Here is a 20377-nt window from a genome sequence, read left to right on the forward strand (position 1 = left end):
ATTTTGACTTGCTGCTCTAATGGAATCTTCCTACACTGACATAAATTATGGAACTACATCCTGGGAGTTGTTTTCTCTACTTCCAGCCACATAGTTATTTCAAATAAAAGATCATAAGCTGCTGTTTCTCCCTGTGGTTAATTGTAGTACCAGCTGTAGTTTTCTGACTTGGTAATTAAATTGCATTGTTCTTACTTTTGAACCTTTAAAAGAGAATTGCTTATTCCTCATTTTATAATTACTGAAGTGTCCTAATTCAACTTCTGTGTTAAATAATAAAACTATTTGCAGTTTGACTGGAGAATACACTTTGAGTGAATTAATTGTCTTTCTGTGGCTCTTAAACATATTATTTTTCCATTTCTGGTCACTTTTATAGTGTTCACTTTTTGATTAGCATTGTCTTCAAGGATTTGGCTTCAGAAGAGCCACTATTCATTTTGGTTGTAGCTAAAGTTTAATTAGCTCCCTTTTTCTGTTTTGTTAGAACCTGGTAATTGTACTTTTGCTGTAGACTTGGTCCTGTGAAGCATCATCTCAGGCAGTCTTAAGCCTTTTTCATCTTTTGACTCCATAGGTCTGTGGTTTGGGAATACTTGAACTGGGTTGAGGAATATTGCAAAACTGTAAAAAACCCACCAAACTTCCTGACTTTGTCATTCTGGCTTGCTCAATCAATACAGATTGGATAGAGATGGACAATATCCTTTGATCAGTGAGAACTGTCATCCTGGGGCGTGCAGGGGGCCCTGCACAGCTGTAACTTGTGGTTGGTTTGAAGTCAGGAAGCCTTAGTTTTTGGAAAGGCAATGACAGCAGAGGTACTAAAGGAGACCGTGCTAGAAGAGCTGAAAATACAGTAATTTTGAGAGGCTTCGGTTATTTTTCAGCAGAGTGGGTGAATGTTAAACTTATGCATGATGCTCCAAGTAAAAATGAGGAGACAACTGCTTTGTGGAACAGTTAGAGAACTCAGGAGAGAATTTGGTTTTTATTTGACTGTGTGAGATTAGGTTTGAAATCTTCCTACTGAAAGGTGCTCTGACAGAGACTATAATCTTTCTGAGACATTAAAAGGTAGATACTACAGTAGTGCTTGATTTCAGTAGAGGAAAATACATAAAATGGAAGGAGCTTTTTTAAAGAAAGTGTAAAGAATCAGAAACAGAAAATCAGAACATTTGTAGATAGCATAGAGATTTATTCAAAACAGAATATTGAAGATTTAAAATGAATACTAAACTCTGTGCAGGAAAAAGTAGTCTAGCCAAGAGACAGTAAGAAGGACACTACTAAAAATGTGAAAATGTGAACTTAGCAGAATTTGTATTATCATATACTTGCCTCATTTGACTAAGTTAAATGAAATACACAAAAGTATAATGGAAATAAACTTGGAGGAACAGTTTGCAAATGCATCACTAATACATAATTTTTTCAAATGGCTCTGGAATAGAAATCTTATCAGTTCCTCTAAGGCCTACTGGTGATTGAGGCATCAAGAGACTGAGGGAAGATCCAACCCTGTATAATCTGTAAATAGTTAAACACACACTTGGGTAATCTTGGAAAGGCCACAGGTTGCCATTCCAGAGTCCTTGTTTATGAAATCAAGACAGAGGATCTGTCTCAGCTGAAGAGGTTGTGGAAGAAACTAGCAAAATAGCAAAATAAACAGTAAGAAAGTATTAGGGCCAGTAGCATACCAAGGAAATTTATGAAGGAAATAAGGACATTTATGAAGGAAATAAGAAACAAAACATTACCATGCAACATGTTGCTTAATGCTGTTTGGCAGCTGCTGCTGAGAAGGGATCCTGGGACTCCCCTGCAGTAAGAAAACTGTTCTAGGCATAGTGGATTAAATAGAATAGAATATAATGCTTATTCATACACCTGATAATATTTCTTCAGTGCAACTTTCATGTCTATGTTTGTTATGGCTTAAAATCTTTGAAGTTGCTTGAAGAGATCCAGTGAACTGCTGTACTTGGATTTCCAAAGCAATCATTAAAGGTCCTTGCCAAAAGTTCTTTAACAAACTGAGCTGTCAGGAAAAATGCTCTGAATGTTGAAATTAAAGATGGACTCTTCTCTCTTCAGACATTAATAACCTTGTCACTGTGGAAGGCAGGATACTGGACTAGATGCATTTTAGAGTTGTTAATTTGCCATTTTTGAGCGTTGCACTAAGATTTAAAAAATACCAAACAAAACAAGTGGTTGTGGATGTGAACAGTATATGTTCATAAAATGATCTCTACTGATAAATACTTGAATTTTGCTTTATGTAATGTGGTTGCCCTAAACTAACTCTGTTTTGTTAGTATCAACATGTTTTCATAGTATATTGCTTTCTTCAGAGGTTATGTAAGTTAACTTAGTGCATTTTCCATTTATCCTAGTAAATTGAATAATTGATTTGCTAAAAAATTTCCAATTTTCCCAGGAGGTTTGCGATTCCAGAACTGCCATTTTAAAAACATCTGCCAGCCCTGAAAAAAGTGCTGCTGGTGAGATAGTCAGGACAGTGCATACCAATGAAATCCTTGGCTGTCGAGATACCAAAATAGTGAGCTGTTACCAGGATTCAGGCTTGCCAACAGGGGGATACCAAGAAAGAAATCTTTCAGTAGAAGCAAAAAAGCTGAAGGATGGGGAAAAGAAAATAGTTATTCCTCTTAAAAGAAAACAAAATATGTCTACATCTTGTTCAGAGAAAACAGGAAGATTAAATGTAAAGACCTGCATGTCTTCACATGAAAGAAATTACAACTGTAGCTCTGAACAAAGAGAGACTTCTGAAAATTATCCCTGTGATATCAGCACTTTAGGATGTGAAGAAAAAAGAGAACTGTTTTCAACTATAGCACGGGCAGTGGCTTTTGTAACTACTATGATATTTCAAGATGGTTCTTCACAGCTCAGCTCGGAACAGGTTAGTGAAGGATGAATATTGTTTAGTCAGTTCTGTAGAGTTGTTTGAATGTGCATGTGACTGATAAACACAAACACATGTTCACTGGAATTCACTCTTGTGTGTTGCATACCAGAATAGACATGTAAAATGAGGTAAACATTAATATTTAGACTATAGTTTAGTTTAAATTACTAAGTAAAACTTGTAGAAAATGAAGCTGCTTTGGCTAACCAGACATTTGTGTACTTAAACTGAGATTCAATTGAATATCTTTTTTCATCTTTCTGCTATGTGTGTCACTGTGGATTTTTGTTTCAAGACTGAAACACTTGCCTGCTCCTCTACTGTGTCAATGGTGTGTGCAATAACCCCAGTGCACATAAGTTTCATTTTGTGAAATATTTGGGAACTTTTCTTTATAAAATTGCACAAAATCTGTCAAAGGAAACAGTTATTGTAATTATACTTAACAGGTCTCAACCTTATCAGTAAAAGGAGTTGTTGTGCTAGTGAAGAATCAGCCTGATCACCCCTTCCCTCCCAGTCACTCTTCAACTGGCTGTACTTGGAATGCTGCTAATGAAAATGATAAATTAATTTATTTGAAAACTGAGCGATCATCTCTCTGGGAACAAGGACAGACTCACATGAAATTTTCTTGGTGAGAGCATGTAGGAAAAAAACCTGTTTTGCTTTACATATGGTTTTAGCAGCAGTGACGTTGGTTACATAGCACAGGATTAATCTCCTTATGTGTCAAGCTCATTGAATTTCATATTGCCTGGGCTAATACAAACCTAATAAAAATAGACTGTTCCTTGGGGGCTACCATGTCACTAATTGCAGCCCTGAGGAACTGGGGTGGGATTCTGGTAGAAGTTGTTTACATTCACCTGGAAGTAGTTTATGAACAGTTAAAGAAATATGGCACCAAAGAATGTGTTTTATCTTTATCAAATTTTATCTTCCATTTCCTGAACTGCATTTCTTATCTAGTATTTTTTTGATGGGCATTATTTTTAGGTTTTTTTAGCACAGGCTTTTTTAATGACTTTCGAGACTTTAGACAAAGTTTTACTAATATTCAATAATAATACAATATAATTTTTAAAGTAAATGCATATGTATTTCTTTAATACTTGGAACATCTCTTAATAAAAAGTTGGATTACGTTTTAAACTTAGTTATTATAACAAAAGCCCATTTCTATTCCTATTAACTTGGAAATTGTATCCCATAAAGGGAGAAATGAGAACTGAATCTGATTCTTAGATGTAATAGTTACATCTTAAAATTTCATCAGACTATTTTATGACTATTAAATGCCTAATTGTAAACTGCTGAATTGGGTTATTAAATTACAAAGCATTCATTTTCAAGATGTTGGACGTGATTGTTGGTGGAATCTCTGCCCCTGCTCCACTGTGACTTGAAACAAGTCACTTTGCCTCCCTCTGCTTCTCCAGCTGTAATACTGGAGTTATGTGACAACTAATTCGATAAATTGTTGTCAGCTTGAATGTAGGTTTGGGAATTGAGAATAACAGTTCAATAAATCATGTACATATGAACAGTGAAAATCCAATAATAAACAAGTTGAATAAGGGTATTTGCATTTAGATGAAACTTACAGGTAATTATTTGATGTAAGAACGGTGCAGTTTTTGCTAAAGGACCTACACTGCATACAATAATACCTTAGGATTGATGTGATTTCTATTGTGTTCAAACCCTTGGTATTGTGGCTTCATACCATCAAAAAAGCTCTATAAAAATATTTTTCTATGTTGACCAAAATAGAACACATTTAAAAAATAACACATATAATTATTAAATCTGTGTGCTAATATATATAGTTGGCAAAATCTATTTAAGACAGCATGAATGAGGAAATTTATGGACATTTTGTAAAGGTATGGAAATAAATTGCAGAGATGAAGCATTCCAGATTCAAGTAGTGTGCTAACACAAGGCAATTATGACAATTTAGATTGCCTAGTAACTTTTAAATCAGTATTTTGCAATGCTACAGTCACTCAACCTCTGTGATCTTGGCAGTTTTGAAGGATTAAAGGGGTGCCAGTTGCTGTTTTGGACTAAGGTTGCATTTAACTTTGAGAGTCAAACAAGGATTTGTTTTCTTTACGAATGCATGATAAGGCTCATCTGCTAGGATGTTTAATTTCTTATAGGATGAAGCTTTGGGAATTACTGAATTGAGGATTTAATATTCAAAATGCAGTATTCTATTCTTATAAGGAAATTTTCTTGGGTTAACTGCTGAGTATTAGGTGCTAATAAATGCATAAAGAAAATAGATTCACTAAATCTAGTAACAATATGGTGTGTTAATGAACTACTTCTGTGCAGGCAAGTGTTATTTCAAATGCTACAGTGCAAAGTTCCCATAATTTGCTTCAATGCAAAAGATTTCCTGAGAACTCTACTTCAAGTTTATGGTAATGAAATTAGCTGGAAACAAGGTAAGTGTTGAATCTGTGATCTCATCCTATAATCTCTGTGATTTTGAAGTTTCTATGAAAATCCCTCAGTCTAGAAATATCTCTATAGGTGGTTAAGTAATATATTGAGACAGTGAGTTTAGTGTCAGAGAGAAGAACATCTTTCTGGGGGTTGTGGCCAGAGGCTTGCCATGTGAAGATGATGTATTTCTTCTCAGAGTAGGAATCAAATAATTGAGTATTTTAAGGACAGCTTCAAGTGGAAACAAAAGCTCTCAACACAATCCTGACTATATCTGAAAAGGTCAAACTGCTTCATCATATTACCCAGAAAAAAAGCTTCCTCTTCTCAAAGGAAAGGCTAAAATAAGTCCCAGAGATGCTCATGTTTGTCCGAGTTAGGAATTATTTTAATGAGTCCTTGGATTTTTGATAGGAACAAATGAGACTCTTTTGTGTGGATTTAAAAGCAACTAAAACCAGAATGCATAAGATGTAAATATAATGTCTTTTTTAATATTTTTTTTGGTTCCATGTATCAGATTATTGGTGAGCGAGTTACAGAAGTAAATGTGACCTTTCAGGAAGGACTCCCTCTATGGAGAGTCATCAGCTTGTGTTCAGCATCTGAAAAGTTTCATCAGTAAATCACAGTAAACTAATGATGTTTTAAAATCTGGTGGGAAGACCCACACAAAGCACAGCACTGGGAATGGGAAAAGAAGGAGGAAATGTAAGGATGGTATTGGCAGTAATGATAGTTTTATAACCTGTCCAGGACAGTACCAGGTCTAGATTAGATCTTATCAGATGTGTGGGATTTGATTCTGACGTTTCTAGTAACCAAAAGAATTCTTGTCTAGGCTTTTAAACTTTGGAAGGTGATGGTTCCTCAGACAATTATTTCTACTATGGAAAACAAACAAACAAAAAACCTCCAACAAAACAAACAAACCCCCTAAAAATTATCTTTAGAGTAGTTCTGCAGCTGTAACTTGCATATAGACATTAAAGTTTTCTTTCAGGTACCTGAGTCTGTAAGGTTGTGTAGCATGGAGTTCTCTATAAAAGTACCTATGGGTCACCATTTCAACTAATTTAGGGATTACTGAAAAGGGTACTTAGATTTATCTTTGAATACATCACAAATCATTCTAGTTATTAGTTTTTCCTGTTCTTTGTAGTACTGCAGTACACATGTTGAGACTGTAGTTAAAAGGGAACTGAAACAGCACTGGGCTTGTTCCATCCTATCTGTCTACGTGAACATGAGAGAAAGCACATGTGATACCACAGCACAAGAGGTTCTGCATTTTGGAAACGATGTGTTGTGCACCCATATGTGAATTCATATTAACTTTAACAATCTCAGTCTGATTACTGGGAAGTAAATCTATCCCTGATCCCAAATAGCAATTCTGTGGATATCAGTCAAGTTAACAACAACAGAAGTGTACCAGAGGGAGACACTCACAAGGTTTTTCAGTGATAAGAAGGAGAGGCTTTAACAGTAAATCTAAAGAACTGAAGGCTTACTTATATTTTAAAACTGGAAAAAATGAATTAATGAAAAAAAGACCCACCCCAGTCTCACTTCAAAAATATTTAATACTGAAGTTACTCCTAAGCAGTCATGATATTGACCACTTGTTACTGCTGCAAATTCAATGTTTGACATTTCTGTTGAGTAAATACTTGTCCTATTATGATGCGTGGGTGCAGGAAAGATGGGCAAAACTTTAGAGACATTTTTTGACATGGAGGGTAATTTAAATATTTTGATTGTCAGAAATAACTTATTCTTACAGTTGCCGATAGTGTTGTGTTCGATCCAAGGATTGCAGCATGGCTGATAAACCCCAGCGACACAGTTCCTTCCTTTGAATCCTTAATACAGCAGTATTTTGAAAAACCTCTTTCAAAGGGAACAGAAAATACAGATACAGGCACTTTGAGAAATGCATCTGTAAGTAGTTTGTTTTCAGTTGTTTGTGGTTGGGTTGAAAGGGGAAGGAAATGATACAAGAATTGCTTTTGCTTACGAAATACTGCATGAAAAGATAGATAGTGCTTTTCTAATGGAAGAAAATTATTCTATTAATATGACTTGTTGGAAATATGAAGGCGAGAAGGAAAGGTTTCATTGCATTCTACCAAGATGGGATCTAATTCTCCAGGAAGAGCTGTGGAATTTTCCTTCGAAACTGTAAAGTTCAGTAACAATATTAATTAGTGTATAATCTTATCCTTTTTCTTTCCATTTCCCTTAAAAAAGGTTTCCAGCTCTCCCTTCCGAAATGTCTAATGCTGCCTTCTCCCATTCCTGTGAACTGGTAGCCTGTATTTAGTTGATTGTTATTAACAATTTTACTAAATTTCACAGCTGGTAAAGACACCACACCACATCTCAGCCTGAGGAACAGCAGGGAGTCAAATGTGAACTTTCAACATGTGAATGAAAATATCTGAATTTTTATTCTCTCATTACAAGAGAATGTGGGATAAACTTTTTCAGATTTTATCCCCAGCACTATAGAAATTTCTTCCTATGTCCTATTGAATAACTTCCTATATTCCTTTTGAAGCATATTTACTTAATACTGTAAAATTTTTGTACATGCGTTTTGGGCCATGGTGTTCTACTGTGGACACACTGGCCTTCAGATGATGTGCAGCAACCTAAATGATTTTTTTTTTAAACCATTCACTTTTCTGAGGCCTTGGTTGTTCAGACCAAGTACCACAACATGATTGCAGGACTTCTATGATACAAGTCCACAGATGTCAAGTGGGCTCAGAGCATGGACAGAGGTCATTTGTATCAACACACACCCATTAGTATAGACACTTATGAGAAAAACAGAGCCAGTTTACTTCAAAACACTGGCTGTAAACTTCAGTTTTTCAGAAGTTGCTTCATGAATTAAGATATTGGCGTAGGGAATGGACAGGCAAACAGGCAGAAATGATGAACTTGTTGGTTATTTCTATATGTGATAGCCCTCTTGTGAGTCAGTGTCCTTAATCTCATCTCTTCCCTTAGCTTGGCTCATTCTTTTGTTCTTCAGATATCACAACTGTTCTTAGTTATCATTTCTCAACTTTGTCATCCTGATTCCCAGGTCTGAGTTAAATATTGAAATCATATTTCCTTCCTGTCCTGCTTCAGGTCTAGTTTGTTTCCTTGCCCCAACCATCTCCACTGCCTTTTTGCTGACTTGTTAACTCAAGTTCCAGTTAATGCCTCCTTGTAACTTCCTGTAATTATTCCCCACCATTCCTTATTCCTTAGTTTGTTACCTGGACTCTCACACTTCCTTCTTTGGCTGTTCTGTTTGCTCAGTGAGTCCCAGTTCTTCCTGTGAATGCTGGCTCTTTGCCAGATTTATCTCTTCAACCTTCTTGCTCTGTCTTTACTGGTAGGTTCCTGACAGTTGTCTGTACTCCCAGGGGGATCTTTGGTAAGTGATATGTCATGTCATGTGCCCCACTGCTTCAGTGAAGCTCCCTCTGTATTGTCCTACTCTTGTCCACCCACCATAGTCCTTGGAATGCCTGCTGCTGTACTCCATAGTCTGCTACTCACCCACACCTCCAGCACAGAAGATGTACTGCTTGTCTGTGTGTGATGCTGTGCCAAAGGGATCATGGTCCATATTCCTTGAAACCTTTGCTGGAACAGGCACTAAACATCCTATTGTTTGTGTCATTGCTGCATGAGGAATCTTTGTGTCAATTGAAGCCGTCACTGGGCACTTTTCCCTCTCCAGAACAGGATCAAGCAAACTATTTCACAGACAGCTTGCATGTTCCAGAGCAAGTTGGTGTGGAGAAGGTTCCTTGGAGACAGGTTGATGACTTTTCACTGCAGTGTGAATCTGCTTAAATTAATTTGTCTTGGGTAGAGAGAAGTGCTCAGTGATAGGACGAGAGTGTGAAGTGGGTTGACCCTGGCTGGATGCAGGTACCTACTAAAGCCACTTTCTCTCCCACCTTTGCAACTGGACAGAGGAGAGAAAATACAATGAAGGGTTCATGAGTTAAGGACAAGGAGAGATCACTCACCAATCACTGTCATGGGCATAACAGATTTAAAGTGGGGATATTAATTAAATTTATTACTGACAGAATCAGAGCAGGAGAATGAGAAGTAAAATAAATCTTAGCAACCCTTTCCCCTACTCCTTCTTCCCCAAGTTCTACCTCCTCCTCACTCTCAGTGGTGCAGGGAGGTGGGAGCTGGCTTTATGGTCAGTTCATCACAGGTTGTTTCTGCTGCAACTCAGAGGAGTCCTTTCCCTGCTTCCCATGAGGTCCCTCCCATGGCAGGCAGTCCTGCACAAACTTCTCCAGCACAAGTGCATCCCATGACAACAGTTCTTTGCAAACTGCTGCCACATGAGTTACTTTTATATGGGGTGCAGTCCTTCAGGCACAGGCTGCTCCAGCATGGGTCCCCCCATGGCCACAATTCTTACCAGGAAAACCTGTTCCAGTTTCTCCATCGGTCAGAAGGTCCTTGCCAGGACCCTGCTCCCAGTGAATCTCTGCACCCCTGGGGTGCTCCATGGGCTGCAGAGGCACAGCTGCCTCACCATGGTTGGCACCACAGGCTGCAGGGGAACTTCAGCTCCAGCACCCGGAGCACCTCCTGCCCCTCCTTCTCCTCTGGCCTTTGTGTCGACATTTGTTGTTCTTATGTTCTCACTGTGCTCTTCTCTGGCTGCAATTTTCATCTGCACAACAGCTTTTTTTTCTCTCCCTCTAAAATGTGTGATCCCAGAGGCCTTACTATTGTTCCTGATGGCCTTGGCCTTGGCCAGCAGTGTGTCCATCCTGGAGCCAGCTGGCATTGGCTCTGCTGGACATGGGGAAAGCTTCTGGTAGCTTCTCACAGAAGCCACCCCTGTAGCCCCCTCACTACCAAAACCTGACCTTGCAAACCCAATACCAGAACAAGGATCACCACCAGTGGATCTAGAGGGGTTTTTTTCAGAGCTATCAGCATTCTACCTTGTAGGGCCTGCTGTTCCTCAGTCTTGTGTGTCCACATTGTCTGTTCACAAATGAGCAGCACAAACAATGCTGAAGTTTTATAGGCAGTAGCCTTGAGCAGATGGGGAACCTGCAGGTGCTGTCAGTGTAATTCACGACCCCTGTTTTGACTGTCTGCTGCTGCTGGGCCTTAACTGGGACCAGATTCCTACTAAAAAGCATTGGCTTTTCAGCAACCTGTTTAGTTTTATCACCTGTTATCCTGAGTCAGATGGTCATTTCAAGATAAAAACAAGGCCTAAGTGTGTTCTGAATGACAATGCTGGGACCCCTTTGGTTTATGTTATGTAGTAGGAAAATGTCCCTGTGGTAAATAAAACTTGGATAGTTCTCTCATGAAACATAACTTGTAAGTCATAGATGTCTCCCATAAATAACTCAAATGTCACAATTTTACATAAAACCCTAAAAACTACCGTAACATGTATTACTTAATTTCATGTAACCTATTTTCTGCCTACAACATGGACAAGTATGTGATTCTTTGGAAAGAGTATATGGACAGGCAAGAGCATACCTTTAGTCTTTTGGAATGCTGCCCTAGGTCCTATGGCTTTTGGCCCAGTTTTTCACTTAATGGCTTGCAGGTAAATTTATTACATGATTTTGATTTTTCAGCCATCATTGAAGACACAGGCTGCAGAATTTTTCACATTCCCGTCAGTGATCACAGGAATTTAGCAATGAAAAGCAGCGGTTTATTGTTTAATTTTAGTGGTTTAGCCTGTTAAACAAAATTTAATAGGTTTAATTAAGTGTATTTTTAGTGATCATGTTCTTGGACTAGCAATCATATTCTCAGTGTCTGTATGCATTTCAAAATGGGATCGTAGCCAACTGACAGAGGTGGCACGTGCAGAACACCTCTGGAACAGAAGGGGAGGAAGTGAACAGTTCTGGCACAGAAAAGTGGTAGTTTTTATTTGAGAAAGAAAACTGCAAGGAATTTTTCCTCATTTTACAAACAGTAATAGAACTCTGACTTCAGTATCAAAGACAGTTTGATACTATTGCTCCACACTCAGTCTTTGCAAAATGCTCATGAAGGAAGAGGTAAAATCTGGAATGTTCATAATCTGTAATTCTGTGTCCATAAATTGGGTTTTGTCAGAGGTCCACAAACATTTCTAAAATGTTAATGTAATAGGAAACATACAGAAAAACAAGAGAAACGTATTTTTACAATTTAACACCTTTTAAAATAGATAGTACTCTAAATATTTTTATTTTAGGATTAAAAATGTTGATTTATTTTTTATTTATTTATATCAGTATCAAAATTTAGGTGTTAATTTGGAGAAGCTTTATAATGTAATGGTGGACCTTGCTCGTGACTTAAAGGTAAGACATAAAAAGAAGCTGCTCAGAAATAACTTGGAAGTGTTATCAGGAATTAAAGAGAGTTAACGATATATTTCACATTCAGATTAGAATCTAGTTAAATAGAATACTTCAACATTTAAAATAAACTGCCCATTGAATTTGTCATTTTTTTCTAGAAGGAGAAAAGTCTCAATTTTTAGTCTCAATCTTTAGAAGAAACTTTTTATCTGCAACAGTTGACCGAATATCTAAATGAAGATTCTGAGAACAGGAAAGGTTCAGAATATTGTGACTTTTCTTTTGATATTTTAAATCTGTATGTTAAAGTCTAAAAAGCATTACCAGAGGTAGAACATAATATAGCTGTTTCTTCCTATGTTTCCCTTGGTACAAACACTCTCAGCATATCTTGTGCTTTGGACTGTGTTAAGCAAACACTGGTCAAACACTGAACAGGCTTCCCAGCAAGGTGGTCAGTGCCCCAGGCCTGCCAGTGTTTGAGAGGCAGTTGGACAGTGCCATTAATAAAATGCTTTAAATTTTAGTCAGCCCTGAACTGATCAGGCAGTGGGACTGGATGGTCATTGTAGGTACCTTCCAAGTGAACTGTTTCGTTCTGTTTTACTCCTTATTGCAGTTCCAAATGCATTTCTGAAGGTTTTCAGTTAGGATTTTGTCATGTGTGTTTGTTTTTTGCCTGGAAAAGTGTCAGAATTCAGGGATATGCTCAGGTGGAAGGTACATCAAAGCTCCCTAGGGATTTTCTTGGAAGCTGATGGGAGCAAACGTAGGGCTCAGACCATGAGTTGATGGAGCCATGTTAATCTGGATGTTCAAGTGGCCCAGCAGTACAATGCACAGGCTGTGAGGGAAGGCAGCAGGGAAACACCAGGGATGCACAAACACTGAGATCCAGCCTACAAGGGGAGTTTTTAGATGAGTCTTGCTCAGTGCTTAGAGAGAAAACAGACTTCCTGTTCTCTGTAACTAATTTGGGTACATAACCCTATCATCTCTTATTTTCTTCCTAATGAAAACAGTTATGAATTATGAAGGGTTGCTTAATTGTTCAAGTGAATAAATAAAAAGTGATAACTGTGTGTCCTATTATAATGAAGCTTGCTCTAAAAATAAACAGTTTGGAAAAAGGATTTTCTTTTTTTATTTCTTTATTAGCATTCCTGCACAAAACAATTACTATTGCAAAATATATTACTATTCCCCACAGAAAGAAGTGATACCACATTTAGATACTGTAATTTGCACTAAGTAGTATTTCATACCACAGTGTTGTCATATAAAAAAGGAATATACAGAAAATGAAATAATGCTCACTGGAAAATAGATTAACCTAATGACAATAATCAAAATTAGCTGGTACTGAACAATGTATTTATAACTTACTTTACAGGCTCAAGGTTTGTGGAACTTATTTTGCACATTAGAGCTTCCACTTATCAAAATTCTGGCAGGTATGAAAGTTCAGTTCAAAATATGAATCTTCACTATTTTCACAGCTGCTGACTATGCTCAAGTAGAATGCAATACCTCAGAATACAAAATGTTATCTTAGCCTTCTAACAGCTGTGTGAGTTTGAGATTCCATTTCTAAGAAGCATGTAAGATTAAATTGTCAATTATAAATGTTCTTAATCTATAATTGTATTTACAGTGATGGAAACACACAAAATATATGTGAACAAACAGGAACTGAAAAAAACATCAGAGATTCTGGGGGTAAATTTTGAATTTATTTTTTCTTTTTGAAATTGTATAGCATCATCTTGGTGCTTTTACTGAGGATAAGGTTGAAAAGAGAAGGAACCTTTGTCATATTTAATCTAACAGTCTGGGGGTTTTAGTATTTTTATTATTATAAATATAACTAATAATATTTACATTTTAGAATATGTCCCTATTTATTTTGGTGAGAAAGATGAGACATTTGCTTCATTAGCCTTGCCCCAGAACTGAGATTGCTTTTCAAAATATACAAGTCCTTTTGGTTTAAGTGTTTGTAGAGTAAAAATGGTAATGACTCTTTCTGAACCTGGTTTTCAGTAACCATGTTCCTGAGAAATGATAGATTTTCCTCCCTCTCTTCATAAACAATACATTCCTTACAACTTCCCTGCTCTTTGATAAAAACAGCTACAAGAGATTCCCATTTTGTAGCATAAAATCTGACTAGATAATCATAGTGGTTGCACATATTACTAATTTATCAGAATAATTTGCATAATGCTGTTTCTCATAGATCTCTGTAGTCTTCAGTAACCTAAATTCTTTTTCCCCACTTATGTTGGTACTTTTTACTACAGTAAATCCTTTTACCAGATCATGAAGGAATATAAAGAGTACATAAACAATCTACTAAACCAAACATTGATAGCCAGCTATGATTGCACAATATCAAGTACTGCACTTTTAAATAGAAGTCTCCTATACTCATTGACCTAAGAATTAGCAGGTATTGAAGAAAATAGTAATGTAAACAGAATATTCTGATGTACTAATTTATAGTTGCGGCTCAAAGAGCTTGAGCAGGAAGCTCATCAAGTTGCTGGAGAACGATTCCTGTTGACCAGCAGTTACCAACTCCGAGAGGTAATTTTGTACTACTACTATTATTATGTAAGGTGCACGTTCTGTAAATTGTTATTGATACAGAAGAGTTGCAAAACATATATTTCCTTACAACTTCCAAATTCTTTTCTTCTGTATTAATTATCTTCTTTTTTGATTGTAATGAGGGACATGCATTTTTTCATAAATCTGAGTCTTGGATAATCTGCATTTGAATTAGGCATTTGTTTTTAGTAAATGCATTACATTAGTGCTTCAATAGCTCAAAAATAAAGATCTGGTCTTTTCAGTTTTGTGTTAGTTCTCTTTGCTACAGTATGCTCTAATTATCATGAATCATATTTTCTAGACTAAAGTTCAAGCACCAAATAATTTTCCGTTCTATTTCAGCACTTGAAACACTGAAGCATTTCTGTGTTTTTCTTATTGTAGGTACTATTTGATAAGTTAAAGCTGCATACACTGTGTGAGAAACTTCACAGAACTGAAATACAACAACTCGTATCCACCTCAGAAGCTGTGGTGAGACGGGGAGGGGTTTTAAAGCCAGCTGCATGATTTAGCAAAGCTTCCAAGTTATATTCCAGTGAAACTGTGATTTATCTAAAGTTTTCCTAACAATCTCGATTCATTTTTTGTACTGTAGTCATTATGCTTCAATTACTTATGCCAGAAGAGGAAGTTGCACTCTGTGATGGGGAAAAACACACTAGATACTGAAGCTAAACTTCAGCTATAAACCAGGGTTAAAAATTTTGATACCAGCATGCCTGTATAACCATCTTTTTCAAAGAAGGGAGATTTTCTTACTGGTCAGGTTTTAGTCTCTCAGAATGATTGACTGACTGAGTGACACAGACCACGGGTCAAAGAAAAGAACTTTAATATAAAATCTGCTGGTGAAGGAAATTGCAACCCAGACTTACTCTTTGACATCAGGAGATTTGGGCTAAAACCTTGTTGTCATCTCTTTGTGGACCTTTAATTCCTACAGAAATTCATGAGTAAGTTACTTGATACCTGTGGTTTGAACTGAAAGTTACAGCTTTCTTTGTATGGTCCAGTGTTTTACTCATGTGCATGAATTTTCCTGATCTAATGTTTCTGTTGTTCCCTCTGTGGAGAGGTTTGCCTTCAGTAAGAACGGTTGCATTTGGAGTCAGAGCTGCAGGATCTTGATATGCTCTTGTTCCCTTACAGCAGTAATGAGCAAACAGCTTACATACTTTGATACACCCATAGAACAAGTCAAATATATCTTTAGATTCAGTGTAAAAATTATGGTTCATATGAAGCTTCTTCACTTCTTTCTTTTGCTGGAGCAGATAATTTTCAGCAATGCTGAAAATTCATGGATGATCCTACACAAGTGCAGAAATCTGTCAAAAACATTTATCTAAAAATTAAGTCAGGACCAAATTGCAGACTTCTTGGTAACTTCAGGCAAGTGGATGCCTCTTTCTTCTAGAATTGTTTAGGTTGGCAATGACCTTTCAGATCATTGAGTCCAACTGTTATCCAAACACTTCCAAGTCTGCTGCTAAACCATGACCCCAAGTGGCCCATCTACATAATCTTTTAAATCTTCCAGGGATGGTGACACTATCACTTCCCTGTTCCAGTGCTTGAAAACCCTTTTGGTGAAGAATTTTTTCTAATATTCAATCTAAACTTCCCCTGCTGCAACTTGAGGCCATTTCCTCTTGTCCTTCCTCTTGTTTCTTGGGAGAAGGGGCTGAGCTCCAGCTGGCTACAACCTCCTGTCAGGGAGCTGTAGAGATCGATAAGGTCTCCCCTGAGCCTCTTTTACTCCAGGCTAAACATCCTCAGCTCCTTCAGCTGTTTCTTACCAGACTTGTGCTCCAGACCCTTTCCCAGCTTTGTTGTCCTTCTCTGGACACACTCCAGCATCTTAATGTCCTGCTTGTCACGGGGAGTGAAAACTGAACACAGGATTCAAGGTGTGGCCTCAGTAGTGCTGAGTACAGGGAGACAATCCCTGCCCTGGTCCTGCTGGTCACACTATTGCTGATACAGGACGGGTGCCATTGGCCTTCTTGGCCACCTGGGCATTCTCTGGCTCATGTTCAGTCACTGTCAATCAGCAGCCCCAGGTCCTTTCCCACTGGGCAGATTTCCAGTCACTCAGCCCCAGCCTGTAATGCTGCCTGGGTTATATTTCAAGGGCAGGACCCAGGACTTGGCCTTTTTGAACCTCATACAATTGGCCTCCACCCATTGATCAAGCCTGTTCAGACCCCTCTGCAGAGCCTTCCTGACCTCCAGCAACACTTCCATCCAGTTTGGTCTCGTCTGCAAACTGACTGAGAGTCCTTGTCCAGATCAATAAAAGATAATTTTGCTAAGATAATAATAGCAATGGAATTCCTTCTTAGAAGAGATGAAGCCTCTGTGCAACTGCACCTGTTCTGATTTGGAGCCACAATTGTACTGCTCTAGTTTACATAGGAGTCAAAGTGCACAACTCATTGCTGAGAATGAACATCTCTGAGGAAGGCAGAAGGGCAACATTTGTTTCTAAAGGAGGAAATTCCACTTCTCAGCCAAGTGTCTGAGCTACCATATATGATCTCAGGTAATCTCAACAGTATAACCATAAAACCCACACGCCACTCAAGAAGAAGATTTCATAGATCAAATACATAATTTTGGAGAATGACAGAGAACCTTGGGAGATGGGAGGGAACAGTGAAATAGAATGCATGACATCTTTTTATTGGAACATAAGATTTGTTGTTGTAATCATAACAATACTTGTACTAGTCCAGTACTATGTTTCCAATAACTGCTGAGACTTCTTTATTTAAACGTAGGCCATAACCTTCCAGTAGATAAATGCTGGAACTACTCAATATGTTGGCTCTCCCTCCTGGCAAGTAAAAAACCATTTTCTTTTAAATGTGCATTCTAGTACAGTTGCATCTATTATTCATCCTGGACTATTGAAGTTCCAGATATTTTTTGTTGTACTTAAAAATATTCAGTCTCTATTTTAGTAATGTCATTCTTTTTCTTAACAGAATTTTTTTGCAGTTTCCCGTCAAAGTAATCAAAAATACATTTTATTTTATTGCTTTTGTATTTAACAATTTCAATTTCTCTTCAAGTTTTCCTGGAGCTTTTATTTGGGGATGAACAGGAGAAATTCTTCTGTTGGATTGTATGTGTATAAATCTGTATGTGTGTATAAATGTGTAATTTTGTATAGGTTTATCATGCTCTCTCTCACTTTGATGGTGTATAGCACAAAAAATAAGCAAGGAACTATAAGCAACACACACATCATATCCCAGAGCTTTAAAAGCTGTGGAAAAAATTTTATGCCTGCATGTCTTTTTGTCCCAGTCTGGGATAGGAAGGGAAATGAAATGGGAAGGAGTCATCTCCAGCCTTCCTAATGAAGGTAGGAAGGATTAAAAACTTTCTTGGGTTTGGGGTGGGATTGCTTGAAGGACATCATTCTTTAGCCAGTGTTTAGTTCATTCAGCTTGTCAAGGAAATTTCTTGCTCCAAAATGTGTGCTGTTAAGGGTTGTTTAGTAATAAACCTAACAGAGAAGTATACCAGTAATTCACATTCTTAATTTACCAGCTAAATAAGTTGCAAGATCTTCATCCTTTGCCGAAGATAATTTTAGAATACCGTCAGGTGAGCTGATATTTTTCACACAATGTTGTTGAATTGAAGCACAGTTAGCAAGAAAGAGAACTTAGTTGTAGCTAAATAAATAAATAAGTTGGCTTTAATGTGAGTTCATTTGAATATTAATTTGAAGTCAGTATTCTTAAAAGTTTTTATATTTTATATGTCTATACTTCTGGTTTGCACTGTATTAGATTATCGCTAGCAAACAACTTTGTTGCAAAAATAGTTGGAAAACTGCAATGTTAAATTTGGCTAGTGCTATAAAACACACTCTTAGGGTAAAACATTTATTTTTAACATATTTATTTATTAAGAAATACTTTGCATGAAATGAAGGAGATAACTTGTTATGGGGAATTTTTGAGTCACAGGCCTCCTGAAAGTCCAAACCAACCTAGTTAATCCGCTCTCTCACACTTATTGTTTGGGTTTTCAGTGCCTGAGATTCCAAAAAAACCCCAAACAATAATGTGGCGATTTTGTTTGGTTTTACTTTTTGTTTTGCTTTGGGGTTTTTTGTGTATGTGGCTTTCTTGTGTAGTTTTTGGACCTGGGAACATAAGATGTAAAATAACAAATTCCAATAGTTCATTTCCTAGTCTATGCAAAGTCCTGGCTTTGGGTTAACTGAGCACTTACCTAACTTATGCCAATAAGTTAAACTATTAGAGAGTCTAAAGCCATTATTTACTAAGATAAAACTGTCATTTTAAAAAAATGGTCTACAAAACCAGTTCACATGGATCTGGAAAGTAAGATCTTTAATTTGAAAATTCTTATTTTTATAGGCAAGCATTTATTTTAAATTTTATGTATTTTAGGTTCATAAGATGAAATCAACTTACGTGGATGGACTACGAATGTGCATGAGAAAGGTAGAAATATGTAAAGTAGCTTGTAAAATCTGAAGGAATGTTAAATGATTGCAGTGTTTACAGTTTAGGAACTTTTATAAATGGAAAATTATAAAGTGTTTCTTTTTGATTTTATGGTTGTGATTGCAATGAATTTTTATTACTGAGACTTGAATAAAATTTAGCTGTGTGTCTTCATAATTTTCCTTTTTAAAATTTTTTTACTGTACTTGATTACAGGGATTTATTTCCTCTACATGGAATCAGACGGGAACTGTGACTGGCAGACTTTCAGCCAAACATCCTGTAAGTGAGGCTACTGGAAGATTTACATTTTGATTGAAATGAAAAATTAATATTATATAAAATATGTAATATTTTAAACATTGGAAATGTTTGTTTTCCTGCAACTCTAGCAGTTGCTGTATTGTCTAAATGGTGGACAGAAAAAGCTTATCAAATGAGTGTTTTACTCTAGAACATTTGTTCTTAGGAATTCTTTCTGTTATCTGTGTATCAGAATTAACCTGAAGTAGAGGGGTAAGCCATGTATGTACCCTCTGGATTTCCACTGAGTATTTCTTTGTAAAGAATTCCTGGTGTTCATGAGACACATGTAAAGGATCAGTGAGCCCTGGAAGGTGGGCATTACAGAAAAGAAGGAAGCTCTTTTCTTCTGGAATTTGGCTTCAGGCCTCATAGCAATAGAGGGCTAAGGTGGCAGCTCTGGGGGTCTTGCTTATGTGTATTGCTGTGACACTTGGGCTCTTTGTGCTTCCTCTCTGGTTATGATGATCTCCATGAACGTGCTTGTGCCTGAAATGTGTTTTATTTGGCTTTCTGGAGTACTGCAAGCTCGGGTTTTCTTTTTTTCCCCTTTCTTTTTTTTCCCCTTTCTTTTTTTTTATTTTTCCCCCCAAAGGGCATATTTGAATGCATTCGATGATACTGTTTCTTCTAGAGTTTGGAAGCAAACTGACCTTTGGCTGTACAGACTGTCAGGGTCTTTGCTTTCCCCCTCTGTCCCAGCATGTGGCTGCATGGATGGGAGTGCAAGACCTGGTGTGGGAGGAGACAGGGCTGCAGATCTTCAGGGAGTCAAGGTTCAGGTGGGGCAACAAGAGGAAACATAGTGACTGCCTGCCTGGGGAATTTTCTGTTTGGTTTATCCATGGCCTTTCTTAGCAAAGACCTGGCCTCTGGCCCTCTGAGAGAAGGAGAATAGATGCAGAGATGAGACTCGGTTCATGAAGGCTGGAGGGAATCCATGAGGCCTTTGTCCTTTTAACTTGCCCAAAAGCATTGTCCATTCTTATCCATGCAGGTTTGGGTACTGCTTATCTGTCTGTGTAAAGTAAACAATATTTAAGCAGAGGAAAAAGGACACCATGCACAGACCAGTGTGATTAAGCAAATGCCATTTATTACACACTGCAAACGGTTTATATAGGGTTAAGGCTACGTTCTGTTGGCTAAATTGAATCTCACACCATCACACTACAAATCCTAAT

The 20377-nt window shown here is 37.3% G+C and overlaps 1 protein-coding gene across 1 annotated transcript in view; it reads left to right on the top strand.

The window, feature by feature from the left end:
- POLN (DNA polymerase nu) overlaps positions 1-20377 on the top strand; it is a 95469-nt gene that overhangs the window by 4801 nt on the left and 70291 nt on the right. Inside the window, exons 3-14 of the mRNA XM_071556953.1 lie at positions 2450-2938; positions 3394-3581; positions 5291-5403; positions 7191-7348; positions 11710-11778; positions 13172-13232; positions 13433-13497; positions 14284-14367; positions 14779-14868; positions 17959-18015; positions 18834-18887; positions 19107-19172. Coding sequence (XP_071413054.1) covers positions 2450-2938; positions 3394-3581; positions 5291-5403; positions 7191-7348; positions 11710-11778; positions 13172-13232; positions 13433-13497; positions 14284-14367; positions 14779-14868; positions 17959-18015; positions 18834-18887; positions 19107-19172 — 1494 coding nt within the window. The remainder of the gene's footprint in view (positions 1-2449; positions 2939-3393; positions 3582-5290; positions 5404-7190; positions 7349-11709; positions 11779-13171; positions 13233-13432; positions 13498-14283; positions 14368-14778; positions 14869-17958; positions 18016-18833; positions 18888-19106; positions 19173-20377) is intronic.

This window comes from Pithys albifrons, chromosome 5 (genome assembly GCF_047495875.1).
Source record: "Pithys albifrons albifrons isolate INPA30051 chromosome 5, PitAlb_v1, whole genome shotgun sequence".
NCBI lineage: Eukaryota > Metazoa > Chordata > Aves > Passeriformes > Thamnophilidae > Pithys > Pithys albifrons.